Genomic DNA, 22,520 nt, shown 5'->3' on the forward strand with positions numbered 1-22,520 from the left:
TTGTGAAACAGCAATTGGACTGCTGAATGGGTAACCGTTTTCAATTTAAATATAAAATATGTTTACCATAAGAAGGCCAGAGCAATGAATGGCTACCATCAGTGGAACTGTACTGGGGATTTACTTATACTGAACCAAACAGATAGAAATGGGTGAAATTCAGATCTTTTACCAGCAGGTGTAACCCCTATGGAAATCTCTAGACTACATTAAATAATGATGTAAATGGTAGTGTAATAATCTGGTGTAAGAACATAAAACTGGCCATCCTGGGTCAGACCAAAGATCCATCTAGCCCAGTATCCTGTCTTCCGAGAGTGGCCATTGCCAGGTGCCCCAGACAGAATAGGAAATTACCAAGTGATCCATCCCCTGCTGCCCACTCCAGGCTCTGGCAAACTAGTAATGTTAAGGAAGACTCAGTAGAGAGAGCATTTATAACTGCTGGGACATGCAACAGGGGGAAAGGCACACTGCCTCATTAGGGACTTGAACTCTGGAACCTCTGATTAAAAGTCTGATGCTCTACCGACTGAGCTAGCCAGGCAGTCTATAAGTGACATCTTGGTGTCATTTAAGTCCGTGGAAGTTTTGCCATTGACTTTACTTAGGCCACAGTTTCACCATATGTATTTCTATTGGGCTTATCTCTGTGGCGCACTGAGAGAAAGGGGGATGTAGAAGGAAAAATAAACGATGTCTGAGCTGCTGGGGAAGGGCAGAGGGTCTTCAATGGTTTATATCAGAGGGCACATTTTCCGCCCACACTTGTTTTCTGCAGTCTGAACTAACCACATTTTACTGATCTGACTCTACCCAGATTATGTAATTTTCTTAGTAATACCACAGTGTTTCAAGGTTTTTTTCTTGGTAATCAGTTATATTGAATAAAGTTCCCAAACAGTTATTCAACTAGATTTTTCCTGAGGGCCATAGGACTTAAGATCAGAGTTCAGGCTATCTTTTCGTATAAAAAGCCTCAGGCATGTCTATACTAGAAGTGCTTCACCGGTATAGTAATACTGGTATGCAATACTGGCAGACGCTCCTAGTGAGGACACAACTATACTGTCAAAGGTGTGCTTTGTACTGGTGTAGTAGAACCATCCTTAACTTAACAAGCTGTACTGGTAAAAGCATAGAGACTTCTGCAGACACAGCTATGTTAACCAGGGGTTACTCCTTTTCATGCTGCTGACCAACATAGCTCTGACAGCAGAAATCTGTGGTATGGACCTGGCCCCAGTCCCTAACTTTGCTTCCATTATAAGGGCATGTCTACACGTACAGCGTGTCTGGTAAAGATGCTCTATGCAGACGGGAGAGAGCTCTCCTGTTGGCCTAATAAAACGACCTTTGTGAGCGGCAGAAGCTATATTGGCAGGAGAATCTCTCTTGCTGACATAGCACTGTCCACACTGGCCCTTATGTCAGTGTAATTATGTCACTCGGGGGGTGGTTTATTCACCCAAATTCTGCTGGCATAAGCTGTAGTGTAGACATAGCCTAGGAAACTCCAAATTGAAAGGAATGCGTGCAGTGTTGATAATTTTCACTGACCCGCATGTTTGCTTATGCAGCAACAATCAAAAATGCAAACAACAAAAGGTATCTATTAATGCATATTTCGATATGTTGCACAACTACTCTCTCTAGGTTTTAACAATCAGCCTTTTAATTATTCTTTCATCATCAGAGGAAATAAACAGCTCCTAAATTCCAAAGTCCTCTCAAAGGTACAGTGCCCTTTTAAATCTCTCTTTTTATCAAGAATGCTTTCTGCCACTGGGTAAGATTTGCAGGTTTCTGGCTCACTCTAGGACAACCAGAAAAAGAAAAGGAAAAATCTGTGGCAGGCAAAAGTTGGGAGAAGGGAGGAATCCCATTCGTTCATATACACCCCACACACTGACCAGTATTCCTGTTGCATGCTTTTCATTGCCCCGTCTGGGCAGATATTGGATCACAAATATTTAAAACAAGAATTTCCCCTTTAAACCAGTAATTTCAGGTGACTTGCTACAGACCTCAATGCCCTACCTTTTTGTTTTTTGCTGCTTGGCGTGTGGGGGTGGTACAGTGTATTATAGGTTTTTGTACACTTTCAGGAGTGAAATATTGATCTTTTAAAATCTGGAATGGAATATAAAAGAATCTGGTTTAGACTGATGAATTCAACTGTGATTTATACTATCAGTTTTAAGTAACCTCTCTGCCCTCGACATTCTTTCAGTGTGAATTGAGCCTTGAGCTTCTGTGTACCTTTCACAATACAGCCATTTATAGTAATACAAGTAGTGGTAGTTTACAGCTGAAGACAGTAATGACATCGTCATTGTTTGTTGAAGATGAAGAGAATTTATGGCATCTAGTGTGTATAAATTGCTTATTCCTCTCAACCTAGTCACAGTGTTGACATTTCTAGGCTATTTAGTAAGATGACCATATTTTCCCAAAGGGAAAACATAACACTGCATGGTGCCGGCCCATGCGTCCCCCCTCCTCTGTGCGAGCCCCACCTCCCTCTGCCTGCCTGCACATGGGGCCAGGCCAAGGCTCACCTCTTCGCCCTGCGCACGGCTGTCATGGCCCAAGCCACTCTCCCTAGTCCTCCCTCCCACGCAGGGCAGGTGTTGCCACTTCCCCTCCCCCAGCACTTCCTCCGCACCCCAGTAGGGGCTGCACCTTCCCCCCCCCCTCTTTTTTTTTGCAAAACTGGGCATTTCTCCCATTTTTCTCTTGCTAACTGATCATCAGTTGGCAAGAGAATATGGGACAAATGCCCAGTTTTGCGCAAAAAAAAAAAAAAAAGTCGGGATGACCTGGACAAAAAGCTTAAAAAAGGGACTGTCCCGGCCAAAACAGGACCTATGGTCAACTTATTTATAAGTTCTGGTTTTGGATTTCTTTTTTTATTCCTCTATTTGCAAAAGCAGAGAAATACCTCTTTAGTTTGCTAAAGACACATGTTTACATTTTAAACTGAAGAAAATAAACTTAGCTCATTCTATGAGATATTTAAAAAAGATAGGTTTCAGAGGAACAGCCGTGTTAGTCTGTATTCGCAAAAAGAAAAGGAGTACTTGTGGCACCTTAGAGACTAACCAATTTATTTGAGCATGAGCTTTCGTGAGCTACAGCTCACTTCGAGGTGAGCTGTAGCTCACGAAAGCTCATGCTCAAATAAATTGGTTAGTCTCTAAGGTGCCACAAGTACTCCTTTTCTTTTTTTAAAAAAGATATTCACTTACCAGATATTCAAAAGTGTTGTCAGAAAATATAAACAATTCTAGGCTTTCAACCAAAATTCAACAAGGAATTCGTATCAGGTGCTATACAAAACATTTTTACAGTGTATTGTCTTATTGCTGTGTAGAGAAAATATAAACAACTGAAAATAATATTTAATTGATTTAGCTAAGTATCTGTGTATGTATCATAGTTTGATTAGCTCTTGGAACTTATTTGGTATTCAAATTAATGAGTTAAGGACTCTGAAGATCAACTACTCAGTCTTAGCAGGTGTGGAAAGGTAGGTTATTGGCAAAGTACGTTATTGGCAAGGGGATTGTTTTCTAGGTATTAATACTTGTTTATGCGCCAGTGATGAATCCAAGATTCCTGTGTTTCGTTTTTCTATGAACACTTTACTCTTGTTAGGACAAGGGAATGGCATTTCTAGCTGCTTTAAGACACATACTTGAACAAAGGTCAGATACAGTGCAGGCAACTGGAGTTAAAACTACCCCCTACTTCCTGTCAGGTTGTCCTTCTGCAGAGTCAGAGTAGTGATTAAATCTCAGTTCAAATTTAGGTCTGAATCTCTGATCAAAGACTATATTCCACATCTTTTGTGGGGTTTCTAATGTAGAATACAGTCCCCTGGGGGACTAAGCTGCAATCAACCACAATAACTTCTTGTAACACCTAAAACTGAAAGCTTGATAGAGCATTTTAGCACATACAACGTCCCTGGTGCAGCCATTCCGCATCTCGTGCAGACTGCTCCCATTACCTGCAGGTATAATTTGTGTTGTGGGGGTAGGCTCTACATCAGGGGTTCTCAACCTTTTTACCATTGTGGGCTGCATCCAATGCTATCTGTATGGCCCTGAGGATGTCATATGGGCTGCAGCTGTGTGATGATTGGACCGCAGGTTGAGAACTGCTACATAGTGCCACTGACTTGTTACATGGCTCCATGGCTTTTGCAATGTTAATGAATGTCTATATAATCACAAAATTAGTAAGGCCTGAGTCTGGTCCCTTTGGTAGGAAACTTTCATCAGTTTTATGAAAGTATGTGTAGCAAGCCTAAACGCTATACTTAATGTACCAAGCAACTGAGAAATAGTAAAGACCTGTATTTCAACAATATATAAATAAATGTAAAATTTAAAAGGTCTCAAGTAAAGTGCAGACTACTAGATTGTTCTTGTTTTGGGCTGTAAAACCCACCACAGTATCATAAAGTCAGTTTCCTGAAGCTGCAGCTTCAGCCTCCAGTTTCATTTTTTAATTCCCTTTGCTGTTGCTGGTATCCACGGTAACTTCAGTTTTGCAGTGGAGCTTGATAGCGTTCTTTTAAATGGCAATATTCCATCCAATAGCACACTGGCTCTTCAGTGATCGTATTCCAGATGATGTACATTTGGGTGACAGTGAATGTTCAGTTATTATATGGCAGTGGGGAATTGCCTATATATCTTAACACTGCATTTCCAGACTTTTTGACACTTGATGTTTTTTTCTTTTTATGGTCGGAAGATTTAAATGTTTTTGGTTGTATGTTGGTTGCAGTAAATCTTAGGATCCTTTCAACTTTAATTATTTTAAACAAGTTTTCTCTGTGGAAATTTCATAGGTCTTAAAAATGAGGGGCCCTGAAAGTTGGCACAAAAAACTTTATTGGCTAGCTGCATCCATGTTTAGAAAACTTTGGTTTTAAAGTATAAGTGACCAAGATTTCATGGCTACCTTTGGCAGATTTCTCTGGCATCTAATGTACGGTTACCAACTTTCTACTTGCACAAAATTGAACACCCTTGCTCCACCCCTTCTCCGAGGCCCCACACCCTGCTCACTCCATTCCCCACTCCCGCCGTCGCTCGCTCTCCCCACTCTCACTCACTTGCTCATTTTCACCGGGCTGACGCAGGGCTGGGATGCAAGAGTGGGTTATGGCTCCACTTGGGGGTGTGGACTCCTGGGTGGGCCAGAAATGAGGAGTGCAGGAGGGGGATCAGGGTTGGGGCACAGGGTGGGGGATTGAGGGTTCCGGCTGGGGGTGGTGGCTCTGGGGTGGGACTGGGGATGAGGGGTTTGGGTTGCAGGAGGGTGCTGTGGGCTGGGACTGAGGGGTTCGAAGGGCGGGAGGGGGATCAGGGCTGGGGTTGGGGCAAGCGGTTAGGGCCCAGGAGAGGGTCAGGAGTGCAGGCTCCGGGTGGCGCTTACCTCAAGCAGCTCCCAGAAGTGGTGGCATGTCCCGCTCTTGCTCCTATGCAGAGGTATGGCCAGGTGGCTCTGCGCGCTGCCCCGTCTGCAGGTGCTGCCCCCGCAATTCCCATGGATGCAGTTCCCGGCCAATGGGAGTTGCGGGGGCGGTGCTTGGGGCTGGGGCAGCTTGCGGAGCCCCCAGGCTGCCCCTACACATAGGAACCTAAGGGGGGACATGCCGGCTGCTTCCCGGGATTCGCGCAGCGTAAAAGCTAGCAGGGTGCCTGCCAGCCCTGCTGCATGGACCACCAACCAGACAGTCAATGACCCAGTCAGTGGTGCTGACTGGAGTCACCAGGATCCTTTTCGACTGGGTCTTCCAGTTGAAAACTGGACACCTGGTCACCATAATCTGTTGGGCTGTGCAAATGCAAGTGGCTTGTTTTGGGGTATGTTAGGCTAGTGCCTGGTGATAATGGACCTGAGGGGCCAAAGGGGCATAAGGGAGAAGTCTGGATCCAAAGAAAAGAACCTTTCCCAGTGAAGTGCCAAACTGAACTTGGGGTTGGTCTAGAGTTTTGTGGTTTTATTTTACTGGGAACAACCTGGACCAAAGAGAAATGGACCTGAGTCCTATTCTTGGAGGCACTTTCTAATCTTGTCTCCTTTGCTTTGGTTTCTTCTCCTTTAGCCCACTGCCATCCTTTTTACTGCTCCATGTCCAAGCCTTCCCTGGCAACACAGACGCGAATCCAAGGCAAACACTCATCTGGAACCTCGTGTGCCCTTAAACTTTAAAGGCCAATTCCTCACCCCTTCTAAATTTCCTTTGTGCTATTCTGGTGCTATAAGGTGGTCTTTAAGCTGCCCTCAATGGGCAACTGGGAATTCATCTGTTGTGAGATGGAATAAAAACAAGATTACTTTCTTTTGTTTCCAAAACAGGTCACTAAAGAATGGAGAAAAAAGTGAGCAGGATTTATCCAGTTTCTGAGCCAAGCACAATATATTTTCTACAAGTCACTTGGGAAAAAGACCTAGGCACTGGCTTTATTATAACACTTAGTGATGGTCAGTCAGCATGGACTGGGACAGGTAATATTGAAAACAAAAGATGAAAAGATGTTTTTTTTTAATTATACACTCTTTTCCATTGGCTTTTGAGCAGTGATTCTTGACTTTTTCTGTGACCCCATGTTACATTAGAAGAAAGCTTCCTGATTCCCCCTCCATCTAGCCAGGAAGGAAAGATGGTCACAGGACTTGTTCAAATCTATCTTTGAAATCCATGTAAAGACTCAACTGTCAAAACAAATACTAATTAATTTAACATATGGCTATGCAATAGTTGTATATATTTTTCACAGTAATATAATTTCCTGTGATATTACCCCAGGACTCTGCAACTTCTCAATCTCTTTGAACAAATGTGACAAGCTAATTTCATCTGTGAATTATAAAGTTCATGAACTATCTGTGTTAGTCCTTTCAGATGATCTATTAAAGCTATTAGTTATTAAATGTAGTTGAATGCAGTAGTCACAATATATGTATAAGAGGGGAAAGGCATAGGAAATGAATAAAATGTACATTATTGCTTTTCCTGGAGTTGATCTGTGAGGAAAAAAAATAGCTTTGTGTTTGTTCTGCCCAGAAACCCAAATGAGAGGTGTCCGTTCCTTAAGAAGGGCACGCTACTCTCATTTATGCACAGTGAGAGAAGAAAATATTGGTGTTTTCCTGAAGAACTGCACATCATTTAACTGATCAAGAGCATTTCTGTTAGCAGTAAACATGTCTTGGAGAGAGGCAGTGGGGGATGGGCAGGTGAAGAGCTCATAAAGGTGGATAGTATATCCCGGGAAAAGTGTTTCCTAACCCTTTGTCCTGATTCATTAGAACTGATACCCATGCCATTTTTTTCTAACTGATATTACTGCATTTGCTTCTGTTATTTATATATAACCAAACTGTCAAAAGTGACTACTGGTTTTGGGGGCCTCAGTGTTTGGCTGACCATCTTGAAACACTTTGGACTGTATTTTTAGAAGTGCTGAGCACTCTCAGCTCTTATTCACTAAAGTTGGATTTGTGGATGCTCAACTTGTCTGACAATCACATCTAAGGTATCTCAAGTTGGGCTCCCAAAAACCAATGCACCAAAACTCAGTGGAAATCTATGAAAAATTTGGCTATACAAATTATGTGGTTAATCCTTTTGGAAATCTTATTAAGCTATATAACTCGGTGATGTACTGTGGCAGTGAGTTTCGGACAGTGTTTGTGTGTGTTCCATTTAGACTTTCTTTTGATCTGTTTATGTTGTTCTTATTTGGCCTTTTTAATTCCATTGTGGGTCCATTTGGCTCTTCCATCATGAACAAGTTAATACTCATACTTAATTAGTATTCTCCTTTAATACTATTTTTCTGACTCTTTTCTTCTTTTCAAACTAAATTATAATACTCTAGACATATGAAACCAGGCTTATTTTAATGTTTATCTTCATTTAATTAAACCCTCTTTTGAAATATGAAATGTTTCAAATATATTTTGAACATAATTAGAAGTTGTTGTACAGGTTAAAAAGGCAATATTTGCCAACATTGTGACCTGGTTACGCATACTGATTACATGTGAAAGCTTTCTCTTGCCTGCAAGGGTGGCCAAAATATATCAGTGTATTTTTGCTTTGTTTTGTTGTTGTTAATTAGGTATTTGGTGATTGTTTCAATATTTTTGGCTGCAGGCTTTTGAAATTTGTTTTATGTTAAGGGAGACTACCAACTTAAAGTCACGCTTGTATTTATGTTCACTTACTGTTGTTCTAAGTAAAACCTAGCATCCCTACAATAGAAAGAGAATATAGAAGATCATTTCTATCCCTTTGTTTTCAATTTAACATTTTTCATCTGACAGACCTGTCGTATAGGCACTTCACAAAGGATGGGATCATGGACATCACTATCTCAAAGGAAGAAAAAAACACAGTACAGCATCAGCACCAGAAAAACAAAGGGGGGAGTGGTCTTTGACCTCCTCTCCTAAGGCCAATCCAATTCATATTGACTCCTATTAACTTTCTAGTCCCTTCACTAAGTCGAAAGGAAGCTGAATTGAACTCCTTGTGCTGTTGTGTCAATTGGATGGGATTAGGTGGAACTACCTCTGTTACAACAGCAGCCTAGTTTTACAATCTGTTTGCCCTGAGGCTAGCTTTTTGCAATTAGTTTTCCTGGTTTGTTGTAGGAAAAAAAGTGGACAACAAGGAGAAATCCAGAAAACTTCATCTTGTTCATATTACAAGATCCACTGACTACACTAGAAAGAAAAGGAGTATCTGTGGCACCTTAGAGACTAACCAATTTATTTATGCTCAAATAAATTGGTTAGTCGCTAAGGTGCCACAAGTACTCCTTTTCTTTTTACGGATACAGACTAACACGGCTGCTACTCTGAAACCTGATTACACTAGCTGAGCTTATCATCCCTTTGCTCTAGAATGAGTTGTTTTGCGTAGCTATGAATGTGGCTGTGTTATTCTTATTCCAGAGCTAAGCTGTTTGCTGAAGAAACAAGCAACAACACGCTTTGTTTTGTTTTAAACCTCTCAAGATTTCAGTGTTCTTTTGCTTCAACAGTTGAGCTTGAAACTTCCCTTAACTAAATAGCATGGTTAAGTGCATGTGCACGATCTTTCTCTTTAAGTGCACAGTTAACAGCGTAAGATTTTTCTACTACATGTACTTAGTCCTTCATTTTCAGAAATTCATAACTTTTTAAGACCATTTTTCAAAGTGAGTGAAGCATATTCAAGCTTTTCACATCTCAACTTTGAAGTTTCAGATTTCAGCTGTTTTGGAGCTATTTGCTTGAGGGAGAAAGCAGTAGTTAGGTTTTGTTTTGTTAAACAGTGGGAAATCCCTTCAGTTTCTCATGTTGTGGGATATTGTGCATGGCAAACCAGGTCAGGAAATGAGTAAGAGTTGCTGAAGGATTTGTCTTTTCTAGTTCTTATGGATCTAGTGTGATGATGAAAAGTGGTGGAAGCCTCACTGTTTAAGAAATGTAAAACCATAGAAAAACTTGACAAAAGTCCTACAAAATGTACTGTATGACCCAATATTGTATTGACTTTTGAAGGCGGACAAAAGGATCTATATCAGTGGTTCTCAAACTAGGGGGTGGGCCTCCCAGCTGCGAACTGTGTGTATTTTTTTTTTTTTTTTTTTTTAAGAGAGCTCTGGTTGTCAGTCCTGGATGGCTGGGGCTTGTTCAGAAAAATGTGCATACCCAGGAGTTGGGGGGATGGGATAAAGGGGACAGCCGGAGCCCCGCCACCCTGGGGCTAACAGCCAGAAAGCCCTGCTGCCCAGACTCTACATCTCTCACCCTTCCCAATCCACCACTGGGAGGCAGGGCCGGATTAATCTTTTGTGGGCCCAGTGCCAAACATATTTTTGGGCCCCTATAGGGGCAATGGAGCATGGCGTCGGGGGGTCAGTCCCCGGAGTGAGGGGCCTTCCAGGGGCAATGGCATGGCAGAAGCGGTCCCGCTCTGCCCAGCCCAGTGCGAGGGCACTATTTACAAACTGGCAGTTGCCAGATGCACAATGGTCTGCCCCATGCTGCGCCACACATCCTCCAACACCGGAACACTGCCCCTCCAATTCCCTATGGCCAGAGCCCCCCCAGACCTGCTGTGCCCAGCACCCCCCCGACCCTGCCACAAATGCACAGTGCCCTGCATACCACCACCACTGCCCAGCGCTTACATGCCCACAGCCCTACGACAACTGCCCAGTACCCTACACAGAACCCCCACTCCCTAGTGCCCCACCACACATCTTTCCTGGCCCCTCACAGCCCAGCACCCTCCTGCCCAGGCCCTCCAGAGACCCACTCCCCCAAGGTCTGCCACCCGGCCGCACTCAGCAGCCCTGCTGGGGGGCAGCTGTCTACCAGGCTGAGCTGGCAGCGCAGCCAGGGCTAGTCCCAGGGCGGGGAATTGCTCCGGCCCCTCGGGAGTGGTGCGATCAGCCAGGCCAGCACCTGCCCCGGCCGGGCTCTCTCAGGACCCACTTGCCTGGAGGGGCCCAGCCAAGCGCTCCACACTGCACCCCCCAAAAAACTGACTGAGCTGGCCAGGGTTCTGCACCAGTCCTGGGTGGCTCAGCTCCAGGGAGACAGGTGGGGCCCCTCAGGTGGCAGGAAGCAGAGACTGTCCAGAGCCGGAGGTGCACTGGGGTCTATCCAAGAGGCAGCGAGAAGCCAGAGGGTGAGGTCAGGATGTGAAGAGGAGCCTTCAGCCGACTGGAAGGCAGGGGTTGGCGAGATCGCGGCACAGAGCAGGACAGGGCCCCTTCTGAGCATGGGCTCGGCTCCATGGCACCACTGGCGCCATTGTAAATCCGGCACTGCTGGGAGGCAGCGGCGGGACTCCAGCTGTCAGCCCTGGGTTGGCAGCAGCAGCAGCAGCGCAGAAGTAAGGGTGGCAATGGGGCGTTAATACCACTTTTCATAGAAGACTTGACAAATATTTCACATTGCCATCCTTACTGCTGCGCTGCTGATGATACGGTGCTGCCTTCAGAGCTGGATGCCCACTACCAGCTGCTGCTCTTCACTCTGCCTTCGGAGCTGGGCAGTGGTATATGTATTTGGGGGCAGGCGGGGAATAAGCAACTACAGACACAAAAAAGAGGGGCACAATCAAATAAGTTTGAGAACCACTGATCTATAGAGACTTTCCATTTATAACTTATGTTTCTCTGAAAAAACTTTGATTTCCTGTTGCTTTTATAGCTCTGACATACAAATCTAGCATGTTTGACATACGTACTCAAACACCTACAAAAAGAAAATCCCCTTGATCCCTTTATTATAGCCCACAAATAATGATTTTATGTTCTTGGTGTTGACTTATTCTTCAATAATACGGTAACTTGTTTCCTCAATCTTCAAATCATTATTTTAAATAGCCACTTTAAAGTTGAAAACAAAATTTCTTTACCTATTTTTTCTTTCTTGCCCCTCTCTGCTTATCCTGCTTGTCTCTTGTGGCATCACTCCCCCGAACACTCTGCCAATGGTGACAAGCACTCGGCTCCTGTTTTTGATGTGCCCAGAGACATGTCCAGACCTTCTTCCATACTGTCTCTTGTCCATCCTGAACAAACATGTGAGGCCACTACCTTTTCCTCCTTTAAATTCGTCATCAAGACCCACTTCCACTGCAATATCTATAAGAAAGCAGCTAGCTAATAATGGCTAGGTTGTGGGCTGTTGCGTACAATTTAAAACTAAAAAACAATTTTGGATTGTAAATATTATCCCTTTCCCCATATCCTTTGCTTGCCATTTGTATTTAATTTTGAGCTTCGTGGGGTGAAGACTGTATTGCTATATATCCCTGATCCTACAAAAATTTACACATGTGCTTCATGTAATGCATGAGTAGTTCCATTGACTTCAGTAGGACTACTCACATGTGCAAAGTTAGTCATTGTAGGATTGGGCCTTAGTGTGTATAATGCCTAGCATATTGTGACTGCTACCTTAATATAAAACAGGATTTTGAAAAAAATGTAGAACAGTTGAAAAAGAGGGTTATAACAGAATTTCATATATAAACTAACTGTAGCAGTTGCTACTATGAACATTAGAAATGGTGTTTACATCGTACAAAACCTTTTTTGGGAAAAAAGTAACTGTTAAAATGTTTCCTAGTTCCTAGTGACCTTATAATTATGTTCTCAATGTGGTTAAAACATGCCTTTAAAAAATCTGGAAAAAACACTTGCAATTCATTATCCGGGATACAAAGCCATTTGTATGTATTTTGGTTCCTTTAGGTCTTGAATGGAACATGGAGGTGGGTGGTTTGCAGGCAAGACAGGACAGTATTGGAGGCATATCCAGTGTACTGCGTGGATCCACTGGACTATCGCTATGGGTACTGGGTTGCACTGGCTATGCCCACCTGTGCAGTTGCACCAATTTCTTCCCCTGAATTGGGAGAAGGATTTTTCCCCCCTTCTTTCCCAGCATGTTTGTTTCGGTCTCTGTCTCTCAAATGTACTCTGGCACACAAAGGACTTTTTTATTCAACTTTGTATATGGCACTATGATGTGTCTTTTTCTGTACATTAATGTCTCTATCAATAGGTTGTAAAACAAACAAAAAAATTGAATTTTGTTGCTGTTGCAAAAAACATAGGCCAAGTAAAACAAAAAAAATTGTGTTGCCAGAAGGTCTTGTATGCTGAGGTACAAATACAGATCTTGTCACTTTTACAACAGTGTATATTATTTTAATTTAGCTCAGCTAAGAGGTTCAGTGAAAAACCTAGTCAACTTCATCATGTCTTATTAGCTGTTAATTGTGCTGTAATAGGCAACAGAACACAATATCCATCACAGGAATTTTGATTAATCAAATTTATTTTATTGTGCCTTAAAATCTGTAGGGATATTGAGCTCTATCCTGTTTCATTCTGTTTTCTTTCCTTTTTGCTTTTTTCATATCTAGAAAATCTAAGCTTGTCTTCCTTTTTCAATTCACCAAAACTGAATTAAAAAGTTTAACTTTTTATTTTACTCCCAGTTCTTTGCCATACATGCTTCACAGCATTGCTTTGCATATTTATAGACATACCTATAGTACTCACCATTGTAGTATCTGTTTCCTGTAGTGCTGCAATGCTAATAAAATACTATAGTCTGCCCTTGTCCTTGACTGTAAGTAAAGATGGTATATATAATATCTGTATGGAATTCTTTAAAGATACCATCACTTAAGGATTCTCAGTTTTGAGTCTTGTTTCTCCAGTGTAAGAGAGAAGGGATCTCCTGTCATGCTAAGGTGAGTAGTGTGATACCAGAAGACCCACAAAAGAGCTCTTTAAATGCCTCCACAAGCATTGTTTGGCTACCTTCTTATTTGTTTTACTTGAGACTAATTCCATCCCTGTTTATTTGGTAGCTATTTTATTTTATGAACCGGTCAAAGATAGACCAATGTCTCTGTAGCCCCTTGCTGTCAGGTTCATGTAGGACGTAACACATTTGAAACACTTATTGGAAGACCCATGGTACTAAAGGATATTTAATATGATCCAGGATAGCCTGATGAAGGGTATTTTTGACCAATTGTATACCTGTGAGTTCAAGCTTCATAAAGAACAGATAACTTTCCCTTGTGCAGGGGACTTCAGCCGGTAAAAAGAGTTAGCTTCATGTCACAGGTGCAACCACCAGAGGGAATAAGGATGATGTGTTTCCTTTCCCTCTTCCCCACTACTTTTATGTCCCATTCAGTGCAGCTGTAGCACTAATACAGTCTCAGTCCTGGTTCCCCATCCTTCCACTATTTTTGTGTGTCCCTCAGATTGCAGCATGGATTTCGGCTTTAATGGCTGACCTGCCTTATACCAGATTTTACGAGCATAAAATGGTGCTATAGACTTATATTAGAAGTTTTCCTAAAATGGTGGGCAAACTCCACCTTATTGAGACTACCATGATATCAACTATTCCCCATTCCCACATGATCATCCCAGTGAGGTTCCTTCTATAAGCTTAGTGTTGAAAGGTCCTTGCGTTATTACTTGGACCTTACTAAAAGTTTAAAATTCTGTAATTCCTCAATTATGTTTTGTTCAGGACATACTGAGCAAAACAGAACCTAGGCAGTCCCTCCTCTGCTGTCTCTGAACTTTGATGTGTTTTATCTTTCTTTTCCTGTGTCCAAGCAGAATTTACAAATTTACTCTGTTTAAACAGATAGTAGCTTCTGTAGCTCATGGAGTTAACCCATTACAATTCCAAAAGAAAGAAACACATTACTGTTATTAGTCATCTTGGGTTTAATAATTTTTTTAAAGCTTTTGCAAATATTTTTGCATCTGATTTTCAGTCAGAAATTGGTCATTGCTTTATTTGTGCAAATATTCACGAACAAATGCATATGCATGCAAAAATGACTGATTTGCACATCTGGCAAATAGGTCCCTATCTAGTTTTTTTGTATGCAAATCACTGATTAGTGCATTCATACCTGTGCAAATGCATTACTACTTTCTGTCTGAAAACATGATCCATTGTGTGATTTAAAATTTTTAAAAATGTATAGTGTTCACATATTTTCTATAGTCTGTCAAAGTGCATGAATAGGTATATTTACCACCTTTACAAGGGAGTTTGTGTGTGTATGTGTGTGCATTTAAAAAAGCCACAGAGAAAATACTGAAACTAGCTGTGAAGGATGTGATCTCATGTTTATCAATGCTGATTAAAAAAAAAGATGATGCGCAAAACTGCTTAAAAATAATTGTGGGAGAAGATATGTCTACCTCTGTGTGTAGCAAATAATTGCCCATTCACCCCACTGTTATACATTTGGATGACTGATGATTTGACGAGTAGTCTGCTTCCATTGCAATACCAGATTACCTACGCTGTCAATAATATAAATAAGAGACGAATGAGGCAATTACAACATGGTTTCCTTGCTTGGAAAGCTCTTCTGTTTTCATCTGCATGATCAGGATATGTATGCAAGTGTATCTCTTGAGGTGAAACAGTCGTCAAGACGAGATTTGTGAAAAGAAGAAATACAGCTAACTAAAGTACTATGTGAGACATTTTTCAGTTGGGAGTTCACTTCGCTGTTAAGAGCTTATTTCAGTCTGACACAAGTTATGGCTCTTCTCTTCCCCCTCACTGGCTCAAATGTTGGGTAGTCCTTCAGTCCCAAATAGAGAAAAATGACTATCTATCATGTTCTGCAGAAGATTGGTGCTATAACTGGAAAGTGAAACACTTATGAACCCAATAAAGAGCATAGAGCATTGATAGCCTATAGAATAAGGCTAGATCTGACCCAGGTGGAATACTTTTTAAAAAAAGTGTAGTGCATTTTTTTTCTCTTCCATTTGAGTCCTTATACATTCTCATACAATAGAGTACAGTGAAATCTGGCTCAACAATAGATCTTGCACTCCAATAAAAATTAGACTATTAGAACTCAAATCAGACTATTAATATGTGATTAAATTAGTCTGCAAAACATTTTTGAATAGAATTTTATAAAATCTGAATTATTTTCATATGAACTGCAAAGAGGCTTGGATCCCACTATTACTGATGCTGAAGGGAGATGCTAACAAGTGAGAAATGGAAAACTAAGAGAAAACAGATGCATATTTTATGAGGACAGAGATGATGTGAATCATTTAAGGAAAGCTTTATTGTTTCTAAACAGCCACATACATAGATTTTTGTTTCAAGAAAAATTCTGAATACCCGTAATAACTTCATGACAATTGGAGCAGAGGTCTGTGCATATTCCTTCTCTGCTGGCAGCAGGACTCTGGGGAGAGCTTCCCATTATGGAGAGTCAGTTACACTCACATAGCAATGAGATTTACAATAATTATTTGCAATATTTTTAAAAACCCAAAACATTTGTGCCTGAAATCTCACACGAGGCGCATCATGTTCAATACCTCCGTAATCCTTTCTGTCACATTTTAGCATGGAATGAAACTGGGGATGGTTAAAGCTCAAGGGTGTGAGAGAATTCACTGTGGGAAGTGCTGGAGTCCAATAGAGAGTCAATTGCAGCCTGCAATGGATTTTGAAGACAGAAGAGGGGAATAACCAGAGGGTAGGGTGGTCTTTAAACTTGGAGAAGGTAATAAGTAACTTGTGAGGGTAGGAAATAAGTGTAGCGAAGGCCACTATCTCTTAGGAGTTTGGAAGAAACCCCCCAAGGAAAATTGTGAGATACAAGACAACATACAAAGTTATTCAGAGCTCTCTTTTGTTGTTGAGAAGTTAATCTATCATTACTCTGGCTAAGCAAAAGTGTTGGGATAAAGTGGTAATAAACCACATTCAGAGATGTGTTTTAGTTAAGTTTAGTTTAGTTTTAGTTAAAAATAGTAATTTAGATTTACCTTTTTAAATAGTTTTTAGTAACCTTCCTTTAATATTAGTATATATTTCCAGAATTAAAGTGTATTTTTTTTTAGACTTCTCCAATTTCCTCCTCCCTCCCCAGTGGCTGAAGCTGAGATTTCTAAGGAGGCCGATGACATGGAAATGGAAAGAGAGAAGTATGTTAAAGAACTGAGGAAAGCACTATTGGGAGCAGGCCCAGCCAATATGTACAACTTTGATGTTTCTAAACATGAAGAAAATGTGGAAAGCTGTGATTTCTCATATGAAAAAAATCTGAAAGATGTTTCCGTAAGTATTTCTGTAACACTACATGTTGTAAAAAGTTATATCTGGTGCAATACATATGAAAAAGGGCCTTTTGCTGAGCACATCCCTCAGTTTAATAAATTTCTCTTTTTAAAAACATGGCCAGTACTTTTTATAAGTTGTAACAAAAACCTTGAGTTAAATAGATACTGTCAACTCCAGTATGGCCCAAAATATTAAGATTTTGTAAAAATAAGTTTTCACAAAACTTACGAAAAACAGAATCGTTTCCAGGACCTTTTAAAATTCTTTTTGGAAAAGGACTGGGGCCTTGAGGCTGATATGGTCGCCTCTCCCTTCTTGGAAGTCCCATTGGCTGCAATTTGAGTCTTGAGTATGTAACAGCTGTAGGATCAAAACCCTATTTTGTTAATTTGATTACTGTTTCCTTTGTGTGTTCCTCTAATAACTTGTTCTAAAAGTTTAGTAATTGTATGTTTTCCATAAGCACAGGATCGGTTCAGATTGCTGTTGCAGTTCGGTCTCGTACTGAAACAATACGTATGCTTTATTTATTTTCACATAAGGAGAGGTTGAGGATTACATTCTTTTTTCTATGGTACCCACCCCTGTGGTAGTAAGTGTTTGGAACTTATTGCTGTGTCTCAATATTGTAATTACTGTGAAATGTGTATTTATATATCTTTATTCCCTCTAAAAAGATTGTGTATGTACATCTGCTATACGGTAGAACCTCAGAGTTATGAACACCGGAGTTAAGAACTGACCAGTCAACCACACACCTCATTTGAAACCAGAAGTATGCAATCAGGCAGCAGCAGAGGAGGGAAAAAAAGCAAATACTGTACAGTACTGTGTTAAATGTAAACTACTAAAAAAATAAAAAGAAATCAGCATATTTCTTCTGCATAGTAAAGTTTCAAAGCTGTATGAAGTCAGTGTTCAGTTGTGAATTTTTCAAAGAACATCCATAACATTTTGTTCAAAGTTACGAATATTTCAGAGTTACGAACAACCTCCATTCCCAAGGTGTTTGTAATTTGAAGGTTCTACTGTATATATTGAAATCTTTCTCATCATTTTCACTTTTGGGGAGATCAGTTCTTTGGTGTGTAATAAAAGTATTTCATAGTTCTTTAGTTAAATGTATTCCTTCCAGCAAAAGAGAGAAGTTTTGGCATGGCTGTTTTTATTTTAAAATATAGGTTCAATTAAAGGAAGTGATGAGTTCCAGTAATTATAATGCTACATAGTATGCTTTGTGTAAATCCACTGCTTCTAAAACGCCCACTCCCCATTATGTAATCAATCATCACCATTTGAGAAAAATCCAGTAAATTACTGAGAACAATTATAGGATTACTTTTATTAATTCAATGCAGTTTTACGATTTGATGAGTAGCAAAATCATTACAGAAACATGCCTAAACATTAAGATGTTTTTCCTTTGGTGCTTGGCTGTCAAATTTGCTTTAATTTCCTAGAGAAGTGTGGTAACGATTGCTTTGTTACACAAACTTGGAAAAAGGAGTTGGTACTTGCATCTTTTTTTCGCTATAAATTATGGTGGGATTTTCTTGGCTTAACTCCCATTGACTTACAGGGGAACCAGAATTAAGCCGATGCTGAGTGCTTTGAAAGCCCTATCCTAAAGCATTAAATAGGAGCAAGATTACTCAGATTTTTTCATTAAATTGAAAATGCTGAAAAGCAGTGTTCAGCTAAATCCATCAGCTTCAACATACAGGCCAGAAATGTTTATTTTTTCCTTTGTTTTTGGAAGATGTGACTACACGGAGAGTATTACTTTAGCACAAATTAAAAACAACCATGCTAGTCATCTCAGTTGTATGTCTTACGTACAAATATGAGTTACTAGACAGAATACAGTTTTTAAGTGGTATAAAATGGCTGCTTAGGTACACAGGTACCTAGTTTGCTCATGCAAATACAAGTTTTGGTCACGCCTACATGTCTAACATACCTTGCGTACACTAGGAAAATTAGTATCTATTCTATCTACATTGAAGGTGCAGCCTTTCGGCAAGTAGTGTAAATACTATTGTAGACTGACAGGTTTCAGAGTAGCAGCCGTGTTAGTTTGTATTCTCAAAAAGAAAAGGAGTACTTGTGGCACCTTAGAGACTAACAAATTTATTGGAGCATAAGCTTTCATGAGCTACGCATCCGGTGAAGTGAGCTGTAGCTCACGGAAGCTTATGCTCTAATAAATTTGTTAGTCTCTAAGGTGCCACAAGTACTCCTTTTCTTTTTACTATTGTAGACGGGGCTCAGGTGCTTTTACCATTGTTTCATGAAAACTTGCTCAGAACTTGGATATATATTTTTCTAACATCAGTATAGCCCAAATGAAATCAATTGTGGGCACAAACAGGAAGAGTGACAACTTGGTTAAAATAGCAGTTAATTAAGGCACTAATAATATTGTTACAGTGTTTGTTTTACTTTTCTGCTTTCATTCTTTCATGCTGTGTGTTGCTTGTGACCACAGAGAGATGACTTTCTTTGTTTATACAGTAAGCAATAGAGGCATGGATGGTGCTCATCAGAATGAGGTGTTTTTCCAAGAATGCTTTTTAAATTATCAACATTCACTTTTTTTATTTAACCCTTCCGTCTCTGTCATTACTCAGAAAAATCCATGCTTTTAAATTTTTGTGTGTATTTCTGATTATTGAAGTGTCTCCATTGACTTTCTTCAGAAATAGAATGACATTTTTGAATTAACAGGAGATGATGATGATAGTACTCTGATTGCTTTCTAATTGTTATTTTGCTTTATTGATCTAAGGGCTTGCCCACCCAGGGAAATTGGCCAGCAGAACTATAGAGTTATAATTGTACTGCTATAGCTATGTCAGTAGAACTACCCCTGTGGACACCCTTATGTAGCATTTAAGTGACTTTTTGGCATATCTTATTCCCTATTTTTTTCTGTATAATATTATTTATTTGTATTACTGTAGCACCTTGGATTGACCCCACTGTGCTAGGTGCTGTACAACTACAGAACAAAAGACTCTCCCTTCCTCAAAGAGCTTGCAATCTAAATCGACAAGCCCTTAAGCCCCAATTCTGTAAAAATTTATTCACTTGACTAGCATTATGTACATGAGAAGTCTCATTGCATGCAGAATTGGGTCCTCAGTGAACTGTCTTAATTATCATAAATAATATAAGCCACTCACTTGGGTCTTGTTCACCCCCCCCACACACACACACACACCCGTAAGGGACAGGGAAAACACACTTTCAATGGCAAAAGAACTGAATGTTGACTTTTAAAATGATGCAGGTGTATTTTCTAAAACTGTTGAACATATTCTGACTGCTTTAACTGTGAATTAAATGTTAGTTTCAGTACCAACATGGTTTCTAGTTGTTAGGGGTGGTTTCTGTTTGTGAATATTCATAGATTTAAAGGAGTTTGGAAACCTTAAAATGCTATTATTTGTTTTCAAGAGTTTCTGTGGTGGTCTGTTTGAAAGTTTGTACATTTGGTGCCCAGTGCTATGCCCAGTGACATCAGTGGGAGTTTTGTTGTTGACTACTGTGAGAGTAGCATAATGCCACTAGAGCAGAAAGAATGCATTCTCATGTACTATTGGAGTGGTGGTTCAGAGTAGTGATTTAATAAAAACCCAAACTTGAAAGCATGTGGATTCTATAGCCAAAAGCAAAATTTCAGATTCCTAAGAGTGTGTTCTGAAGTATTTTAATGGCAATATTTACCTTTTGAATCTTACTAAGGAAACCCTGGTTAATATAATTAACTCAAATGTATCATATGCCAAAGCATGACTGGTGTAGAATGGTCCGGAGAAGTACATGCAGAAATAATGGGATCAACTTAAGAAAAGGAAAATATAGGCTCATTATCAGTAAACATTTTCTAATAGTGAAATCTGTTTAATTGTGGAAATGTGTGTTTTGCCGAGGGAAATGGTGGTAACTCCATTCCTTGAGTCATTTAAAACTTGACTGGACAAAGCAATTGAAAATACACTTTAGTAAACAATCCTGCATTGGTAGTGGGGTACACTGGCTGACCTAATAGGCGTTTTCCATCTCAAAAGTCTGATGCTCTCGTTGCGTAGGTAGAACATCTTTGATAAAAGTCATCCAGAGAGCAGTACATTGATCATCCTAAACTTTTCTAGGGAAGTAATATCCACATCCTAAAACCGCACTTAGAAGTCTGGAAAGTGGTGGAAAGGATAAAATAGGTTTTACAAGTCACTGCATGAAAATAGGATTGCCCTTCCCTTTTAGATGCCCTAGGTTGTTTGTTCAGGGCTCATGTTGCCTTTTGGTGTCTAGATGGAATGTTTGACAGTGGTAAATCTGACAGATGAGTCTCCACGTCTACAAAAAAAAAAAAATCAATCAGAATTGTAAACATCCTCTGGCCAAGGGGAAGTTAAAAACAAGCTGTTTTAGATCAGCTTGGTTTGCATTTTCTAACTGATAGGGAAGAATAATCCCACCTGGTCCTTGATTTGTATATGGGAGTAAACTTAAATTACATTCATTTCTGGACAGAGGTTAATTTTTAAAACAATTAATTTGTCAGAAGATCATTAGAAATGTTACACTTTTCAACTTTTATGCCAAATCACTAAGGGTTCAATGACACTATTTAGGTACAGCCCTCCCTTGAAGACTGTGAGGGAGCCAAATCAACCCAGAGGGAGTGCAGGAAAGTATTCTGCTCCCGTACAGTAAACCCAGTGTGACATCCCTTTCTGCGGTATGGCTTAGCCTCCTACTGCAGGCAACGTGGAGGGATTGGGGGCAGTGGGTTTGCCTTGACCCTGCCTCTTCATTGTAAGGTAGAAGGTTTCCTTAGTAGGGGCTGTGCCACTTATATCCTAAATTTTTATATGCAGGGGGGGAAAGCTTCCCGTTGTCCCAAATATTTCATTTCTCAGTCTTAGGAAACACTTCTAATATAGGTTTCAGAGTAACGGCCGTGTTAGTCTATATTCGCAAAAAGAAAAGGAGTACTTGTGGCACCTTAGAGACTAACCAATTTATTTGAGCATAAGCTTTCGTGAGCTACAGCTCACTTCATCAGATGCAACGAAGTGAGCTGTAGCTCACGAAAGCTTATGCTCAAATAAATTGGTTAGTCTCTAAGGTGCCACAAGTGCGCCTTTTCTTTTTACTTCTAATATAGACACATTTGTGTTACAATTTCATAGTAGCATGATGATGATTGAAAGCAGTTTTCTAAATAAGGAATATAATTTATTTAGACAAAAGGAAAAACTTTAAAAAGGTCTGTCATACGGAACTATTTCTATGTTCTTTGTTGTTAGTCTTTTGAAACAGTGATCAAAGAAGATGTGTTTGTCTCAAAATATTGGAAATATTTGTCTTAGCTGCATCTCAGCCTGATAATTGTGCCAGTTAATTTAAATTTATACAATTTATTTTCTTTATGACAGGTGGTTTGCCACAGGGTATTGAACACACTGCCCTTAGGAGCTGTTTTTAGGGTGGTAAGGGCAAAGGCGACTGTTAAGAGTCACATTAAAATAACAATACGTTTGGTATACAGTGGGACTTGTGTGTCAAGCCAGCTGCAATGCAAAATGGGCCACACACACAGAGCTCAGTAAGGAGCCATTGAGACTTGGCCAGCTAAACTGCTGCCACCTAAACAAACATCATCACAGAGTCAGTGATTTAGCGCTTGATCTAAGTAGGTGACCACTTGCAAGTAAATCTTTTCAAGTACTTTAGCTAGTAACTCCACATATGATAAATAATGGAATTCCTGCAAGATTCTCTTTTTGAAACTGGCAATTAAATTGATTAAATAGCCT

At 40.3% G+C, this 22,520-nt stretch overlaps 1 protein-coding gene across 9 annotated transcripts in view; it reads left to right on the forward strand.

Annotated features, from left to right (window-relative positions):
* The window catches only part of XRCC4 (X-ray repair cross complementing 4), a 297,844-nt gene that overhangs the window by 39,810 nt on the left and 235,514 nt on the right, over positions 1 to 22,520 (forward strand). For 6 of the 9 annotated variants that reach the window (XM_073344408.2, XM_073344405.1, XM_073344409.2 and 3 more), the window contains exons 2-3: positions 6,382 to 6,531; positions 16,502 to 16,689. In XM_073344408.2, the coding sequence (XP_073200509.1) occupies positions 6,393 to 6,531; positions 16,502 to 16,689 (327 nt within the window). In that variant the 5' untranslated portion in view covers positions 6,382 to 6,392. The remainder of the gene's footprint in view (positions 1 to 6,381; positions 6,532 to 16,501; positions 16,690 to 22,520) is intronic. The other 3 variants (XM_073344413.2, XM_073344412.2, XM_078852793.1) reach the window with 2 other exon arrangements.

Source organism: Lepidochelys kempii, chromosome 5, assembly GCF_965140285.1.
Source record: "Lepidochelys kempii isolate rLepKem1 chromosome 5, rLepKem1.hap1, whole genome shotgun sequence".
Taxonomy (NCBI): Eukaryota; Metazoa; Chordata; order Testudines; family Cheloniidae; genus Lepidochelys; species Lepidochelys kempii.